Raw genomic sequence first — 18542 nt, 5'->3', positions numbered from 1 at the left:
CCGTGTATAAATCTCCACAGTCCCCGGCGATCCGCGTCGTGCTCATCGCAGCAAAGTCCAGAAACATCCGACGAAGACAGGCAACGAGAGGCGAGAGCGTGGATAATGGCATTAAGGGTGGTGTTCTCCAACAGGATCCCGCTGGTGCGCGCCATGGAGAACCTCCTGGCCGCGTCCTCCGGGTCTGCTCTCAGGCCGGCTGCCGTCGCCGGCGGCGTCCGCGGGTACAACGCCGGCGCGCCCCTCCGTAGCTACGACCGGGACGAGGCGGTCGAGCGCAGCCCCCGCGGCGGCGCGCGCGAGCGCGACGTCGGCGTGCCCAGCTTCTTCTCAGGTAGTCGTCATCTCGCACCATGCTTGTCACTCCGATGCGTTGGATTCATCTCTCCGCTGCGCGATCTGAACCAGATTCCAATTGCGCCAGCGTGCGTGACAGAGCTGTGCTGACTGTTTTCGTGCAGATGTGTTCCGTGATCCGTTCAGCGCGCCGCAGAGCCTGGGCCGGCTGCTGAGCATGCTGGACGACGTGTCGGCGGCGTCCCCCGACGGAGCCGCGCGGGCCGCGCCGATGCGGCGCGGGTGGAACGCGAGGGAGGACGCGGACGCGCTGCGGCTGAGGGTGGACATGCCGGGGCTGGGCAAGGAGCACGTGAAGGTGTGGGCGGAGCAGAACAGCCTGGTGATCAAGGGCGAGGGCGAGAAGGAGTCGGAGCAGGAGGGCGCCGACGCGCCGAGGTACAGCGGCCGGCTCGAGCTCGCCGGGGACGTGTACCGGATGGACCAGATCAAGGCCGAGATGAAGAACGGCGTGCTCCGGGTGGTCGTGCCCAAGGTCAAGGAGGAGGAGCGCAAGGACGTCTTCGAGGTCAACGTCGACTAGACAGGATCATGCCCAAGTTTCGCGTCACGGAATAGCCGAGTCGTCTCGTGTTAGCAATGTGGAATAACCAAAATGTCACGAGTTTTTTTATATTTTTGTTGGTCCTGTCGAGTCTGGTTGTGATGGTCTCGTGTTGTGCACGTACGACTTCGGTCCGGTTTTATTGGTATCAAATTATTTCTTTCCCAATCAAATTTACTGATCGTACGTGGGGCACGGCCACGGCGCCCGAGTAAGACACGTACGGCCCTTCACAAATAGCCGAGCCCACGCGTGAAACCCCTCCATCGAGACAACATCGGCTGTTGGCGAGCCGTCAGGTATGGCGCAACTGCCAGACCACATTTCGGGCAGCGATGCGATCACTAGGTATGTTCGGCTTACATGGTTCGGGTTTATTTGGTTTTTTATGATTTCAGTACATAATAACCAAAATTGATGTGAATTTAAAAATAATGTAATAATAATTACAAATTTATGACTCAAAACACATACTATTTTACACATGTTGATGGTAATGGAAATTAATTAAAAAGAAAAAAATGACTATGTTACAAGAAAAAAATTACGTGCTTAGTAGTGAATTTGACTCATGTACAAGAAAAATGATAACTTGTATGGTTGTTCATCTAAAAATATATAAATTTATTTTTTACTTCGGTTTGTTTGGTTAACCATTTGATTCATATAAAAACAAAAGTTCAAAACGGTACAAAAAGTTCTTACTGGAACCAGAAATCATAAAAACCGTAAAATTAGTTGGGTTTGGTTTATTTTTGGTTCGGTTTTAAAATGCACATAGTGAGATGCGCACGCCGGCCTGTCCCTCCTACAACACGTCAAAGCTCACTTCGAGTCCAATCCGGCCGTTCACGTGGAGTTCTTCGCCCTCCTCACGCGCTTCGGCAAGCCCTCCTCGCGCGCTTCGGCAAGGGCGAGATCTCCAACATCCGCGACGTCGTTGACAACACGTATGCGCTCCTCCAGGGCCATCCCGACCTCATCCAGCACTTCGATGCCTTCAACCCATTTCTCTGTTGCCCCGGCCAGCACGAAGCCGAGTCCGCCCACAAGGATCCGCCGACGCGGCCCAAGAGGGAGCGTCGTCGCTCGGTTGTCGTCGACGCCGATTGTGCCGGACCATGCAGTTCCTCGAGCGGGTGAAGCTGGCTGGCGCCGGGCTGTATGACAGGGTCCTGGCGATGCTCATTCACGTGTAGGCGGAGGAGGCGCTCAACGCAAACAAAATCTACAAGGACCTGGGTGGTTTTCGGCTCCACGGACAAGAATCTCCTGCGCAGTTTCACCGAGTATCTTCTGACGGGACACAACTTTCTGAGGCGTCACACGATGAAGGAGCCATTGGAAGAGCGTCGTGCTCCGGCAGCAAAGCGCAAGGCCCCCGCCGGTGCAGCGGCCACGAACCCAGTCGACGACGGTGGCATGAAGAAACCTCGCACCGGCGGACAAAAGGTGACGAACCGCCGCGCCTCCCCTCTTGTTGTCGACACCTCGAAGAGGGACAAATCCTCTAAGTGTAGGAAGGCGTGGGAGTTTGAGACCACGTACTCGAAGCTTGTGGTCACACTAAGACGCACCAAGAAAGCACTAGAAGAAGAACCGCTAGGACACCACGGACGGCCACAGAAAATTGAGGAAATTGAGGAACTCTACCCTTGTCGCGAGTGCCAGGGGGTTCTCCAGGAGATGTATGGCGACATGTTCGGAGCGATGCAGGAGGCACTCGAGGACGAGGTGCGCACCGAGCTGGCGCTAAAGACGATACTACGCAGGATGAGGAAGCTGGAGCATGTGCATTGAAGATGGCGATGGAGCGGTGGGATCCCGCCCGAGTTAAGGACCGGGTGTACAAGTGTGTCGTACATCGGGTGGTGGACCTAAAGAAAGAGCAAAAGGATGGGGGCACGCGATCAATTGTGGTGGCGCGTGAGCATCTCCGGCCGACATTTGGCATGATGGAGCATGAGAAGATCAGTGCACTTGTCTTGTTTGTCGAAGTGGTCTACGGTGTTGAAGTATACGAGAGAAGTATACCATAGGGGATGGCACGCTCCGCCGCGCGTGGGCCATAGGCGTGTACTTTTTAGGCAAATTTAGGCGAGCGTGGAGTAGTGTCGTTGATGGGGTATAAGGGCCATGTATCTGCACGGGCTAACTTTTTTTTTCCTATCACATGCTCAGGGTTCCTTTGATTCAAAGGAATTCTATAGGATTGTTTCGAGGATTGAAATCCTTACTAAATTTTTCTAAGTTGGTCATTTGATTCATCGGATTGGATCCTATAGGAATTTTCCGTATGAAATCTTTTGTACTACATTTCATAAAAAATCTAACATCCACTCCAACCTCTTTTTACAATTATGAATCCTATAAGATTCAAGTGAACGTGCTCCAATCCTATACTTTTTCTATTCTTGCATTTTCAAAATCATGTGAATCAAAGAGGCCCTAAGTTGTGCGCAAATGCTAGGTATCACTCCTTGCGGTCGTTTCTTCCCTTTTATGTGTTTCTCTGTCATCTTTTGGGCTTTTAAAATTTGAAACATGTGGGCATTTTTTCAAGTTCATGAATATTTTTTATTTTTTGTGCACATTTTTTAATAATAAAGGAACCGACAAAACAAAAATAAAGTAGAAAATGGAAAAAAGAAACTCCACAAGCTTGCGCTAGCTCGTGGGGACTGCGCCTGCTTTCTCTCACCATAGGCTAGACTCATGTAGGTAAGACATGTGAGCTACCGCGGTCCTTAAGGACCGCAAGTGGCACTGCATATCATCAATGCGGAGTATGTGGTTTGAGGTGTTAACGCGTGGGGAAGGGGCGTGTATTGGTTTTGTGTTGCTCGGGGTGTTGGTGTGCCCATATGTGGTTGTTGCATGAAGTTTTGTTTTGTGCTGTGGGACGGTGTGATACCTTAGTGCTGGCAAGTTGTATAATGGTGGCCTCGGTATGTGCGGTGTTCCCTATGTTCCTCTATTGTGTGAGTCAGTGATGGACCTAGAATCTCAATACCGAGGTGTTACGGCTCAAACTTCTGAAAAAAGTACATAACTATGCTCAATTCTATCAATTGCCCAAAGTAATTTGTGTTGGGGATCGTAGTAATAATTCAAAAAAATTCCTACGTGTCACCAAGATCAATCTAGGAGATGCTAGCAACGAGAGAGAGGGAGTGCATCTTCATACCCTTGAAGATCGCTAAGCGGAAGCGTTACAATAACGCGGTTGATGGAGTCGTACTTGCGGCGATTCAAATCACAGAAGATCCGATCAAGCGCCGAACGGACGGCGCCTCCGCGCTCAACACACGTACAGCCCGGGGACGTCTCCTCCTTCTTGATCCAGCAAGGGGAGAGGAGAAGTTGAGGGAGAACTCCGGCAGCACGACGGCGTGGTGATGGAGCTTGCGGTTCTCCGGCAGAGCTTCGCTGAGCACTACGGAGGAGGAGGAGATGTTGGAGGAGGGAGGGGCTGCGCCAGGGGAAGGGTCACGGCTGCCCTCCCACCCCCTCACTATATATAGGGGGAAGGGGAGAGGGGGAGGCACCCTAGGGTTTCCCCTAGGGGGCGGCGGCCAGGGCAAATTGGATCTCCCTAGGAAAACCCTAGGGAGACTTGCCCCCCAAGCCAAGCCAGGTGGAGGCTTGCCTCCCAAGCCAGGTGGAGGCGCCCCACCTCTCCAAGTTACGTGACATGGGGTGGGAGGGGCGCACAGCCCCTTAGTGGGCTGGTTTGCCCCTTCCCCTTGGCCCATGAGGCCCTGCAACACTTGCCGGGGCCCCGAAACACCTTTCGGTCATGCTGGCCATAGCCTGGTACCCCCGGAACACTTCCGGACTCCAATACCCTTCGTCCAATATATCGATCTTCACCTCCGGACCATTCCGGAGTTCCTCGTCATGTCTGGGATCTCATCCGGGACTCCGAACAACCTTCGGTAACCACATACTATTTCCCATAACAACTCTAGCATCACCGAACCTTAAGTGTGTAGACCCTACAGGTTCGGGAACCATGCAGACATGACCGAGACATCTCTCCGGGCAATAACCAATAGCGGGATCTGGATACCCATATTGGCTCCCACATGTTCCACGATGATCTCATCGGATGAACCATGATGTTGGGGATTCAATCAATCCCGTATACAATTCTCTTTGTCCATCGGTATGTTACTTGCCCGAGATTCGATCGTCGGTATCCCCATACCTCGTTCAATCTCGTTACCGGCAAGTCTCTTTACTCGTCCGTAACGCACGATTCCGTGGCTAACTCCTTAGTCACATTGAGCTCATTATGATGATGCATTACCGAGTAGGCCCAGAGATACCTCTCCGTCACACGGAGCGACAAATCCCAGTCTTGATTCGTGCCAACCCAACAGACACTTTCGGAGATACCCGTAGTGCACCTTTATAGCCACCCAGTTACGTTGTGACATTTGGTACACCCAAAGCATTCCTACGGTATCCGGGAGTTGCACAGTCTCATGGTCTAAGGAAACGATACTTGACATTAGAAAAGCTCTAGCAAACAAACTACACGATCTTGTGCTATGCTTAGGATTGGGTCTTGTCCATCACATCATTCTCCTAATGATGTGATCTCGTTATCAACGACATCCAATGTCCATGGTCAGGAAACCATAACCATCTATTGATCAACGAGCTAGTCAACTAGAGGCTTGCTAGGGACATGTTGTGGTCTATGTATTCACACATGTATTATGGTTTCCGGTTAATACAATTATAGCATGAACAATAGACAATTATCATGAACGAGGAAATATAATAATGACCATTTTATTATTGCCTCTAGGGCATATTTCCAACAGTCTCCCACTTGCACTAGAGTCAATAATCTAGTTCACATCACCATGTGATTAACACTCATAGTTCACATCGCCATGTGACTAACACCCAAAGAGTTTACTAGAGTCAATAATCTAGTTCACATCGCCATGTGATTAACACCCAAGAGTTTACTAGAGTCAATAATCTAGTTCACATCACCATGTGATTAACACTCAATGAGTTCTAGGGTTTGATCATGTTATGCTTACGAGAGAGGTTTTAGTCAACGGGTCTGCAACATTCAGATCCGTGTGTTCTTCGCAAATATCTATTTCATATTGTAGATGTTGCTACTATGCTCCACTTGGAGCTATTCCAAATGGTTGCTCCATTATATGTATCCGGTTTGCTACTTAGAATCATCTGGACAGGTGTTAAAGCTTGCATCGACGTAACCCTTTACGCCGAACTCTTCATCACCTCCATAATCGAGAAACATTTCCTTATTCCTAAGGACAATTTTGACCGCTGTCCAATGATCCACTCCTGGATCACTCTTATACCCCCTTGCCAGACACGTGGCAAGGCACATCGCGGTACACAACATGGCATATCGTATAGAGCCTATGGCTAAGGCATAGGGGACGACTTTTGTCCTTTCTCTTTCTTCTGTCGTGGTCGAGCTTCAAGTCTTAACTTCACACCTTACAACTCAGGCAAGAACTCCTTATTTGACTGATCCATCTTGAACTCCTTCAAGATCATGTCAAGGTATGTGCTCTGTGAAAGTCTTATCAGGCGTCTTGATCTATCTCTTATAGATCTTGATACCCAATATGTAAGCTGTTTTACACAGGTCTTCCTTTGAAAAATCCATTCAAACAACCCTTTATGCTTTCCAGAAATTCTACATCATTTCCGATCAACAATATGTCATCCACATATACTTATCAAAAATGTTGTAGTGCTCCCACTCACTTTCTTGTAAATACAAGTTTCTTGCGAACTTTGTATAAACCCAAAAACTTTGATCACCTCATCAAAGCGTATGTTCCAACTCCGAGATACTTGCTCCAGTCCATAGAAGGATCGCTGGAGTTTGCATACCTTTTAGCATCCTTAGGATCGACAAAACCTTTTGGTTGTATCACATACATCCTTTCCTCATGGAAACCGTCAAGGAAACTTTGTTTTGACATCCATCTGCCAGATTTCGTAAATGAAAATGCAGCAACTGCTAACATAATTCTAACAGACTTTAGCATCGCTATAATTGAGAGAGTCTCATCACAGTCAACTCCTTGAACTTGTCGGAAACTTCTTTGAGACAAGTCGAGCTTCATAAATGGTGACATTACCATCAGCGTCTGTCTTCTTCGTAAAGATCCATTTATTCTCAATGGCTTGCCGATCATCAGGCAAGTCCACCAAAGTCCATACTTTGTTCTCATACATGGATCCTATCTCGGATTTCATGGCTCCTAGCCATTTGTTGGAATCTGGGCCCACCATCGCTTCTCCATAGCTCATAGGTTCATCGTTGTCCAACAACACCTTTAAGACAGGGTTACCACTCAGAAGTTGTACACACCCTTGTCGACCTACGAGGTTCGATAGTAACTTGATCTGAAGCTTCATGATCATCATCATTAGCTTTCTCTTCAACTGATGTAGGTGCCACAGAAACATCTTTCTGTGATGCGCTACTCTTTGGTTGAAGTGAAGGTTCAACAACCTCATCAAGTTCTATCTTCCTCCCACTCAATTCTTTCGAGAGAAACTCTTTCTCGAGAAAGGACCTGTTCATAGCGACAAACACTTTGCCCTCAGATCTGAGATAGAAGGTATACCCAATCGTCATGTTTGGGTATTCTATGAAGACACAATTTTCCGCTTTGGGTTCGAGCTTTTCTGGCCGAAGCCTATCGACATAAGCATCGTAGCACCAAACCTTAAGAAACAACAACTTAGGTTTCTTGCCAAACCATAGTTCATACGGTGTCGTCTCCACGGACTTAGATGGTGCCCTATTTAAAGTGAATGTAATTGTCTCTAATGCATAACCCCAAAATGATAGCGGTAGATCGGTAAGAGACATCATAGATCGCACCATATCCAATAAGGTTCATTATGACGTTCGGACACACCATTACGCTATGGTGTTCCAGGTGGCATCAACTGTGAAACTATTCCACCTAGTCTTTAGTGATTGCCAAACTCATAACTCAGATACTTTTCCCTTGATCAGATCGTAGGAACTTGATCTTCTTGTTATGATGATTCTCAACTTCACTCTGAAATTGCTTGAACTTTTCAAACGTTTCAAACTTATGCTTCATTAGGTAAATATACCCATATCTACTCAATTCATCGGTGAAGGTGAGAAAATAACGATATCCACTGCGTGCGTCAACACTCATCAGACCGCACACATCAGCATGTGTGATTTCCAACAAGTCACTTGCCCGTTCCATTATTCTAGAAAATGGGGTTTTAGTCATCTTGCCTATGAGGCATGGTTCGCATGTGTCACATGATTCAAAATCAAGTGACTCCAAAAGTCCATTAGCATGGAGGTTCTTCATGTGCTTTACACCAATATGACCTAAGCGGTAGTGTCACAAGAAAGTGGTACTATCATTATCAACTCTACATCTTTTGGCATCAATGTTATGAACATGTGTATCACTACGACCGAGATTCAATAAACCATTCACATTGGGTGCATGACCATAGAAGGTATTATTCATGTTAACAGAATAACCATTATTCTCTGACTTAAATGAATAACCGTATTGCAATAAATATGATCTAATCATGTTCATGCTCAACGCAGACACCAATGCAAACAACATTTATCTGGGTTCAATACTAATCCCGAAGGTAGAGGGAGCGTGCGATGGTGATCATATCATCCTTGGAAACACTTCCAACACACATCGTCACCTCGCCCTTAGCTAATCTCCGTTTATACCGTAGCTTTTGTTTTGAGTTACCAATATTAGCAACTGAACCGGTATCTAATACCCATGTGCTACTAGGAGTACTAGTAAGGTACACATCAATAACACATATATCAAGTATACTTTTGTTGAAGTTGCCAGCCTTCTTATCTACCAAGTATTTGAGGCAGTTCCGCTACCAGTGACCATTCCCCTAATAGAAGCACTTCGTCTCGGGTTTGGGTTCTTGGGTTTCTTCACTGGAGCGGCAACTGGCTTGCCATTCATGAAGTTTCCCTTCTTGCCCTTGCCCTTCTTTGAAACCAGTGGTCTTGTTAACCATCAACACTTGATGCTCCTTCTTGATTTCTACCTTTACAGCCTTAAGCACGACGAACAGCTCCGGGATCATCTTCCATTGCATGTTATAGTTCATCACGAAGCTCTAGTAGCTTGGTGATAATGACTGGAGAATTCTGTCAATCACTCTCTCATCTGGAAGATTAACCCCCACTCGGTTCAAGCGATTGAAGTACCCAGACATTCTGAGCACATGCTCACTGGCTGAGCTATTCTCCTCCATCTTGTAGGCAAAGATCTGTCAGAGGTCTCAACCTCCCAACACGGGCATGAGCCTGAAATACCAATTTCAGCTCTTGGAACATCTCATATGTTCCATGGCGTTCAAAATGCTTTTGGAGCCCCGATTCTAAGTCGTAAAGCATGGCGCGCTAAACTATCAAGTAGTCATCAGAACATGTGAAAGGATCGATATAGTTGACTAGAGGGGGGTGAATAGGCAACTAACAATTTTTAGCTTTTCTTTACCAATTTAAACTTTGCATCAAAGTAGGTTGTCTAGATATGCAACTAAGTGAGCAACCTATATGATGCAATGACAACAAGCACACAAGCAAGCAAGGGATTTAACACAATTAAGCTTGCGAAAGTAAAGGGACGAGATAACCAAGAGTGGAGCCGGTGAAGACGAGGATGTGTTACCGAAGTTCCTTCCCTTTGAGGGGAAGTACGTCTCCGTTGGAGCGGTGTGGAGGCACAATGCTCCCCAAGAAGCCACTAGGGCCACCGTATTCTCCTCACGCCCTCACACAATGCGAGATGTCGTGATTCCACTATTGGTGCCCTTGAAGGCGGCGACCGGACCTTTACAAACAAGGTTGGGGCAATCTCCACAACTTAATTGGAGGCTCCCAACGACACCACAAAGCTTCACCACAATGGATTATGGCTCCGCGGTGACCTCAACCGTCTAGGGTGCTCAAACACCCAAGAGTAACAAGATCCGCTAGGGATTAGTGGGGGGAATCAAATTTATCTTGGTGGAAGTGTAGATCGGGGCCTTCTCAACCAATCCCGAGCAAATCAACAAGTTTGATTGGCTAGGGAGAGAGATCGGGCGAAAATGGAGCTTGGAGCAACAATGGAGCTTTTGGGGGAAGAGGTAGGTCAACTTTGGGGAAGAAGACCTCCTTATATAGTGGGGGGGAACAATCCAACCGTTACCCCCCAAAACAGCCCCGCAGAGGGCGGTACTACCGCAGGAGGCACTGGTACTACCGCTGAGCACAGCGGTACTACCGCTCCCCCAGGCGGTACTGCCGTGAAGTTTGGAGGGAAGGAGAGAGACGGACCCGAGCAGTACTGCCGCGGTGGTAGGGCGGTACTACCGCCCATGAGCGGCACTGCCGCTCTACTGCCGCTGCAAAGTACCGCACAATCTGACACGAAAAACGACCCCCTCGAGTCAATGCGGTAGGGGCCTGGTACCGCAGCGGTACTACGGCTGAGGACCCACCGGCGGTACTACCACTATGGAGCGGTACTGCCGCCTGTGACCCCTAAGCGGTACTACCGCTGGGACCAGACAAAGCCCAAAAGAAAAGGGGAAAGAGCTCTCCATTGAAGCGGGAAGGCTCAGAGGGTGTGAAAAGGATGTGTACGTGTTGATTCCACCCTAGCCTTACCAAAGCGGACCCCCTCTTGATAGTACGGTGACTCCTATGGAACTAATCCACCAAAATAGAAGCGAAAGAGCTACACCGTCTTGAATGACACTCCGAGGGGAAAGAAATCGTCTCGTGCCAAAGGATGAATCTCTGAAATGCTCAAAGCACACGATTAGTCCGCAAACATGTTGTCATCAATCACCAAAACTACATCTAGAGAGATATGCCTTAACAATCTCCCCCTTTTTGGTGGATTGATGACAACCAGGGATTTGCACAAGGATATATCATGAAAGTAAAGATACTTAGAACTACAAAATATAGACGGGCTCCCCCTGAATGTGTGCACCTAGTTAGTAGTGCCTTTGGAATGTAAGACACACACATTAGGATCAACACTCCCCCTATATTTTATAGTCCAACAACCTAAGCATAGGATACATGAGAGCAGGAAATATAACAGGATAGACAAGCAACTCATAAGATACCAAAGTACTAGAAAGACATAGATAAAGATAAGGTAGCATATGTCTTACACCATATGACTCGAACTTAGGTCTCTCTGGCACAAAACCAAACAAAGCAAATGGCGAGAAAACACAACGACACTACAAAGAAACAACGAGAAACCATGACACCACAAAGCACAAATCCCTAAGCTCTCTCCCCCTTTGGCATCGAGACACCAAAAGGGCAAACAGCAACGCTATGGCGCCAGGTGAAAGCAAACTGAGGAGCTCTCTCATCACATCCTGGCAGGGTCATCTGCACTGCCATCCTCAGTCGGAAACTGCTCGGTGTCAGAATCGGTCCACAGACAGTGCTGCTGAATCCACTCCTCCTCCTCAGTGATCTGGCCCTCAGACCCACTGACAACGGTCGCACCCAGCTGACGCATGAGATCCTGGTGACGCCCCCTGGCCTTCTTCTCAGCCATATGAGTCATGTACTGACCATGAGACTCCATGCAGAAGAGCTTCTTCATCTTGCGCTTGAGCTTCTTTGCCCAAGAGGGCTCTGTCCCAGAAGGCTCATAGTCCTCATCGTCATTATCGGCCTCAGCCCCGTCCTCGGTCTCCATGTCAGCAGCAGTAGATGGACCCCCGGATTTAGGGGCTGGGGTGCCCCAATTGTCCTTCTTCCTCAGACGCTTGATCTCATGAGAAACCAATTCTCCAGTTTCCAGCATAACCTTGGGATAAACACGTGCCCAGGCCTTCTCAATGAGCAGCATGATGAACGGACCATAGAGCGGGCACTTGCGCTCAGAAACGACAGTAAGAAGTTCAGACCACATAACATGAGAAATGTCCAAGGACTCGCCAGTGTTTGCTTCCTTCTCATGCTGGCAAAAGAGAAGCATATCCACGAGATAGGAGTGGACCATATCTAGATTCCCGATGCGAGGGAAGAGGGTCTCGCGAAAGACACGATGAAGGATGTCCAGAAAGGTAGACAGCTCATAGGTTTCCTTCTTAGTCACAGGGTTAACCTTCACAGTGCAGTAGGGCCAGAGGGCTTGCTTGTGAGTGGAGTTGGCATTGCGGTGAGGGCGAAAGCCGACAGGAGTCTCAAGCCCGTGATCTTCCACCTCAAGTAACTCCATGAAGGCCTTCCACTTGACAGAAAGCAACTTGCCATTTGTCATCCAGGTCAGAGTCCTTTCTTCATCAGTTCCAAGATGGACAGTAGCATAGAATTGAGCCACCAAATCTGCATCAAAGTCCTTGTTGAACTGCATGATTCTGAGAATGTTTAGCTCAGAACACATCTGGAGGGCTTCACCAAAGTACTCAGGATCCTTTTCCATGGCATCCGTGTCGATGGAGCGAACATCAACATAGAGATTCTTCTTGGCCTTGATCACATCAAAGTAGATGGCAAACTGAAAGCGGTTCCAGAACGGGCGGTTAACCAAATTGGGTTCTTGGGCTTCCGCATAGGGGTTGCGGCGACGCCTTTCCCAGAACTCCTTGGCAGTCAACTCAGTCACAGTCTTGCCCCTTGGCTTCGGCCTGTTGGCAGGTTTCTTCTGGAGTTGAGGCGGAGGTGGTGCACTTGAGAAAGCACCTGCTGACTCAGAGGTGCGGTAGCGCTTTGATGTTGCACGTCCGGGGTTGACACGGCGGACTTGCTGCTCAGGATGTTCATCACCTGGAACCAAACACACGAACAGAAGAACCAACACGAAAGAAAGAGCATAAGCCTCCAAACAAAAAAACATGGATCAAACAGTGGTAGGAAAATGATGGAATCGGGCAAGCAACGGTAGTACCGCTGGCCATAGGCGGCAGTACCGCTCCAGTGGAGCGGTAGTACCGCTCAAGACTGGGAAACAGCGGTTCCCACTGACGTGGTCAGAACCGGCACTACCGGACTGCCAAATTCAAAAATACTCCTACCAAAACTTAATCCACACAGTCTAGACGCCTTCTCCAAACTACTCAAGCCGAGATTTAGCCAAAAATTGAGAGATGCAACCACTATTTCCCCCAAAGACGCTAGATCTGAGAACTAGACAAAAAGAGAGGAGGAACGAGGGCAATACCGGCATCCATGGCAAGAGGACGAGGTGGGGATCGACTCCACCAAAGGGAATGGAGAGGGATGGCCCGGAGACGGCGACCCGCCGGAGCCCTCCCGCGGCGAGGCGACGCTGGAGAGAAGAAGAGGAATGAGGAGGCGGCGCGAATGGGTATGGGAGAGAAGAAATCTCCCCCCCCCCCCCCGGCCCCGACATAACCCCCTGGTCCCGCCCCCCAATGGTAGTACCGCTCGGGTGGGTGGTAGTACCGCTTGTCAACATAAGCGGTAGTACCGCGCACCACCAGCGGTAGTACCGCCCAGCGAGATGCAACTACTAGACAAGAAGGCTTGGCTCAAAAAGGAACTGAAAATAAATGGCAAGAGGAGGAGACTAAGACAAGGCAAAGAGAAAGAAAGGCAAGAGACAACGAGGACCAACCACAAGACACAACCTCTCCAAGGAGAGGGAGGTGGCCGGAGCCACCTATGTTTGAGTCAATTGGTATGGCACCGCGAAGAATTATCCTTGGGCCCATGACCAAAACTCGTCTTTGAAGCACAAGTACCATAAAAAATGGCTAATGTGAAAGAGTTGATCAATTTATGCATAATGGGGGGAGGGAGAGTTCATTGAGAGAACAACACTCCCCCTATTTCCATGCCTACACCTAAACAAGATAACCAGTTGAGTATGGTGGGGAGTCATGTGTTCAAGCAACATTGCTCGAATCAATGATATTTAGCTCATGCCTTAACTCGCGAAATCTTGCTTCATCCAAAGGCTTCATGAAAATATCTGCAAGGTTATCATGAGTGTTGACATAGTTGAGCTCGATCTCCCCTCGCCTAATATGATCCCGGACGAAGTGATATCGAATCTCAATATGCTTCGTCTTGAAGTGTTGCACCGGGTTGAGAGAAATCTTGATGGCACTTTCATTGTCACACCAAAGAGGCACTTTGTCACAAATGACACCGTAATCCTTTAAAGTTTGCCTCATCCATAAGAGTTGTGCACAACAACTACCGGCCGCCACATACTCCGCTTCGGTGGACGAGAGAGATACACAACTTTGCTTCTTGGAAGACCAGCTTACCAAAGAGCAACCAAGGAATTGGCACCCTCCGGAAGTGGACTTCCTATCCACTTTGTCTCCCGCCCAATCGGAGTCCGAATATCCTACAAGCTTGAAGTTTGCTCCTCTGGGGTACCATAAGCCAAAGTTTGGGGTATGAGCCAAATATCGAAAGATTCGCTTGAACGCCACAAAGTGGCTTTCCTTAGGTGCGGCTTGAAACCGTGCACAAACTCCCACACTCAACATGATATCCGGTCTAGATGCACAAAGGTAAAGCAAGGAACCAATCATGGAGCAATATACCTTTTGATCCACCGCTTTACCATTGGGGTCGATGTCAAGTTGGCACTTGGTGGGCATTGGAGTGGACGCCGACTTGACATCACTTAGCTTCAATCTCTTGAGCATGTCTTGAGTGTATTTGGCTTGGTTGATGAAGGTTCCTTCTCTTCTTTGCTTTACTTCGAAACCGAGAAAGAACTTCAACTCTCCCATGGAAGACATCTTGAACTTTGAGGTCATGAGTGCGGCAAATTCCTCATTGAAAGCTTTGTTAGGGGAACCAAAGATAATGTCATCAACATATAGTTGGCACACAAACAACTCCCCTTTGACCTTCTTAGTAAAAAGAGTGGGGTCGATTAGCCCAACTTCAAACCCACGATCTTGTAACAACTCGGTAAGGTGGTCATACCACGCACGTGGGGCTTGTTTAAGGACATAGAGTGCCTTATCGAGTTGATACACATGATCGGGAAAGTAGGGATCCTCGAACCCGGGGGGTTGCTTGACATAAACCAACTCATTAATAGGACCATTAAGAAAAGCACTCTTCACATCCATTTGTTGCAACTTAAAGTTGTGATGAGAAGCATAAGTAATCAACAAACGAATAGATTCAAGGCGAGCAACGGGAGCAAAGGTTTCACCGTAGTCGATACCCTCGACTTGGGAGTAGCCTTGTGCCACCAATCGTGCCTTGTTGCGGATGATGGTCCCATGAGCATCTTGCTTGTTCTTGAATATCCACTTGGTTCCAATGACATTGTGGTTCCCCGTTGGCCTTGGCACTAATCTCCACACCTTGTTGTACTCGAAGTTGTTGAGTTCTTCATGCATGGCATTAAGCCAATCCGGATCTTTGAGTGATTCATATACCTTTTGGGGTTCCACACAAGAGACAAACGCGTGATGTTCACAATAGTTTGCCAATTGTCTACGAGTGCTTACCCCCTTTTGAATGCTTCCAAGCACATTCTTCATGAGATGACCCTTGGTGGAGAGCTTGGATGCAATCTTGGCGGCACGACGCTCCAATTCCTCCTCGGTGGTGAGTTGAGGAGCGGTCACTTGATCATCTTGAGCGCCGTCTTGAGCTTGTTCTTGATCTTGAACTTGCTCGGAGGAGAGAACTTGACCTTGGGCATCACTTGGTGTGTCAGCACAGTCTTGAGCATGATCTTGCCCTTGGTCTTGTTCATGAGGTTGAGGGCCTTCACTTTGTTCTTCGGAAGCGTGTGGGCCTTGGGTTGGTGATGGTTCCACTTGAGTGGAGCATTGTCCTTCTCCTTCGGCCACAAGGGGTTCCTCAATGGGTAGGATAAAACCAACACCCATTCTTATTATGGCTTGAGGAGGAATTTCATCACCTACATCACAAGTGCCACTTTGCTCCACTTGGGAGCCGTTATTCTCATCAAACTCCATGTTACACGTCTCCTCAATAAGTCTCGTGGATTTATTGAGGACATGGTAAGCATGAGAGTTTGTAGCATAACCAATAAATATGCCCTCATAAGCTCTAGCCTCAAATTTAGACAAACAGACACCTTTCTTGAGAATGAACACTTACACCCGAACACCCGGAAGTACTTGAGGTTGGGCTTGTTGCCGGTGAGTATCTCATATGGAGTCTTGTTCAAGCCTTTGCGGAGGTAGAGACGGTTAGATGCATGACACGCGGTGTTGATGGCTTCGGCCCAAAAGTTGTAGGGAGACTTGAACTCCGCCATCATGGTCCTTGCCGCATCCATCAACGTCCGGTTCTTCCTCTCCGCTACTCCATTTTGTTGAGGGGTGTATGGTGCGGAATATTGATGTTTGATCCCCTCATCACTAAGAAACTCATCCAATGTGTAGTTCTTGAACTCGGTGTTGTTGTCACTTCTTATAGTCAAGATCTTTGCATTGTGTTGACGTTGGGCTTCATTTGCAAAGTCAATGACAGTTTGTTGGGTCTCGCTCTTCCTCTTGAAGAAGTACACCCAAGTGTATCTTGAATAGTCATCCACAATCACCAAGCAATACTTCCTACCCCCAAGACTATCAAAGGATGGAGGCCCAAAGAGATCCAAATGAAGGAGCTCCAAAGGCCTCTTCGAGTAAATGATAGTCGTGGGAGGGTGAGCCTTCTCATGTAGCTTTCCTTCGATACAAGCACTGCAAGCACGATCTTTAGCAAAACTAACATTCGTTAGTCCATGGACATGGTCCCCCTTGAGAAGACTTTGCAAAGATCTCATATTGACATGGGCTAAACGGCGATGCCAAAGCCATCCCACGTCAACTTTAGCCATTAGGCATGTCACGGTCTTAGTGGGTCGCTCCAAAAAGTTAATCACATATAGACCGTTCTCGACATGCCCAACAAAGGCTACTTTAAGAGTCTTGCTCCACAAGAGGGCCACAGTATCGATATCAAAGAAAGTGGCAAAGCCCATGATTGCAAGTTGACGAACGAAAAGTAAATTGTATGCAAGGGACTCAACAAGCATGACTTTCTCGATCGTGAGATCATGAGAAATGACAACCTTGCCAAGTCCCAATACCTTAAAAGACGAGGCATCACCCCACTCGACATTGGTGGGCATAGATGAAATCTTGTGCACGTCCACCACCAAGTCCTTGCTTCCGGTCATATGATTTGTAGCTCCACTGTCGAGCAACCATGATCCCCCACCGGAAGCAAACACCTACAAGAGATCAATGCTTGGTTTTAGGTACCCATTTTGTAATGGGTCCTTTGATGTTAGTAACAAGGGTCTTAGGAACCCAAATAGACCATTCAATATACTCATGAGGAGAACCAAAAAATTTGGCATAAACATGCCCATCACTAGCACGACATAGCACATAAGAAGGGTTAAAGTCGCCGGCTTTGTTGGGAGGGGTGGCATTGCCCTTCTTGGCACCGCCACCCTTCGCATTGTTCTTCTTCTCCTTGAAAGCACCCTCTCCCTCCTTCACAAAAGTTTGCTTGAGAGGAGGAGGTCGTTTGGTCTTGTCATTCTTCTTCTTGTTCTTGGGCTTGGGTGCGAACCCAATCCCCTCCTTGGCTACAACTTCCTTTTGATTGCTCAAAAGGTTGTTGAGGTTCTTCTCACCTTGTATGCATGACACAAGGCCTTTCTCAAGTTGCTCCTTCAACTTGGCAGTGTCCTCAACAAGATGCACATGCTCACAACAAGGGTTAGTAGCATTTGCATTATCAATTAACATCATATGAGGAAAGGTGGCTTTCTCCTTGGTTAGCTTCACTTGGAGTTGATCATGAGACTCCTTGAGGCGAGCATGAACAGCCTTCAAGACTTTGTGAGCCTTGTCGAGAATGTCAAAATCCTCTTTGAGTCTAGCTAGATCAACCCCAAGCTTTGCCTTCTCAGAGTTTAGCACACGAGAAACAACAAGAGCATGATCGAGATCTTTCTTTAGCTTAGCATGATCATCGTTGTGTGACTCCTCAAGAGCCAAACGAAGACCACACTCTTCCTCAAGCGCATTGGAAAGATCCGAGATCTCATCGGCATAGTCACGACTATGCCCCTCCATCCTAGAGATGGTATCTTCGTGAGCCTCGATCATGTCATTGGCTTCACCAAGTTGTTCCAAGAGAGCAACGAAGTGCTTCTTGGATTTACCCTTGAGTTTACTCATAAAGGTCTCAAACTCATTCTCCTCCACATTTGTTCCCTCATGTTCATCAATGCTATCCATCAAAGAAGGATGATTAATGATGCTAGTTTTGATGTTGGGAGTTACCTTGTTGGTAGCTTTAGCCATGAGGCACTTGGCGGTCATGCTCTCGTTGGGTGAGTCGAAGAGAGACACCCGTGGAGTCGTCGCAATGGCAACGGAGGCCATGGAAATTAACTCACCATCATCATCATCATCATCATCCTCATTGTACTCTTCTTGTACCACCAAAGCCTTGGGAGGAGTCTTCTTGGTGAAGTTGCTTTTGTTGGGGAAAGACTTGGCCTTGCCCTTTTGGATGAGCTTGCCACCATTGTCTTCTCTCTTCTCATACGGGCACTCCGCAACAAAGTGGCTCACA

General features: G+C 48.0%; 1 protein-coding gene and 1 pseudogene across 2 annotated transcripts; both read left to right on the top strand.

The window, feature by feature from the left end:
- Window positions 1-19: 19 nt before the first annotated feature.
- LOC109740291 (24.1 kDa heat shock protein, mitochondrial) lies at window positions 20-1074 on the top strand. Of its 2 annotated transcripts, none has more exons than XM_020299326.4 (2): window positions 20-337; window positions 462-1074. In XM_020299326.4, exons 1-2 carry the CDS (start codon window positions 106-108, stop codon window positions 878-880), a joined length of 651 nt encoding a protein of 216 aa, XP_020154915.1. In that variant the 5' UTR covers window positions 20-105; the 3' UTR covers window positions 881-1074. The 2 variants fall into 2 exon arrangements, with proteins under 2 accessions (XP_020154915.1, XP_020154916.1); XM_020299327.4 differs by having other exon boundaries at window positions 25-334.
- A 484-nt stretch (window positions 1075-1558) lies between these two features.
- On the top strand, window positions 1559-3012 carry LOC109740299 (uncharacterized; annotated as a pseudogene).
- The last annotated feature ends 15530 nt before the right edge of the window (window positions 3013-18542 follow it).

Source organism: Aegilops tauschii, chromosome 6 (assembly GCF_002575655.3).
Source record: "Aegilops tauschii subsp. strangulata cultivar AL8/78 chromosome 6, Aet v6.0, whole genome shotgun sequence".
NCBI classification, from domain to species: domain Eukaryota; kingdom Viridiplantae; phylum Streptophyta; class Magnoliopsida; order Poales; family Poaceae; genus Aegilops; species Aegilops tauschii.
The sequence above is the reverse complement of the archived record's forward strand: the minus strand, read 5'-3'. Positions and strand labels throughout refer to the sequence as shown.

Bases quoted from the DNA above. Each gene is read 5' to 3' on its own strand.
- LOC109740291 (XM_020299326.4), top strand. From the start codon at position 106: ATGGCATTAAGGGTGGTGTTCTCCAACAGGATCCCGCTGGTGCGCGCC. The intron at 338-461 runs GTCGTCATCTCG...GTTTTCGTGCAG, and splicing joins GCCCAGCTTCTTCTCAGGTA to ATGTGTTCCGTGATCCGTTC.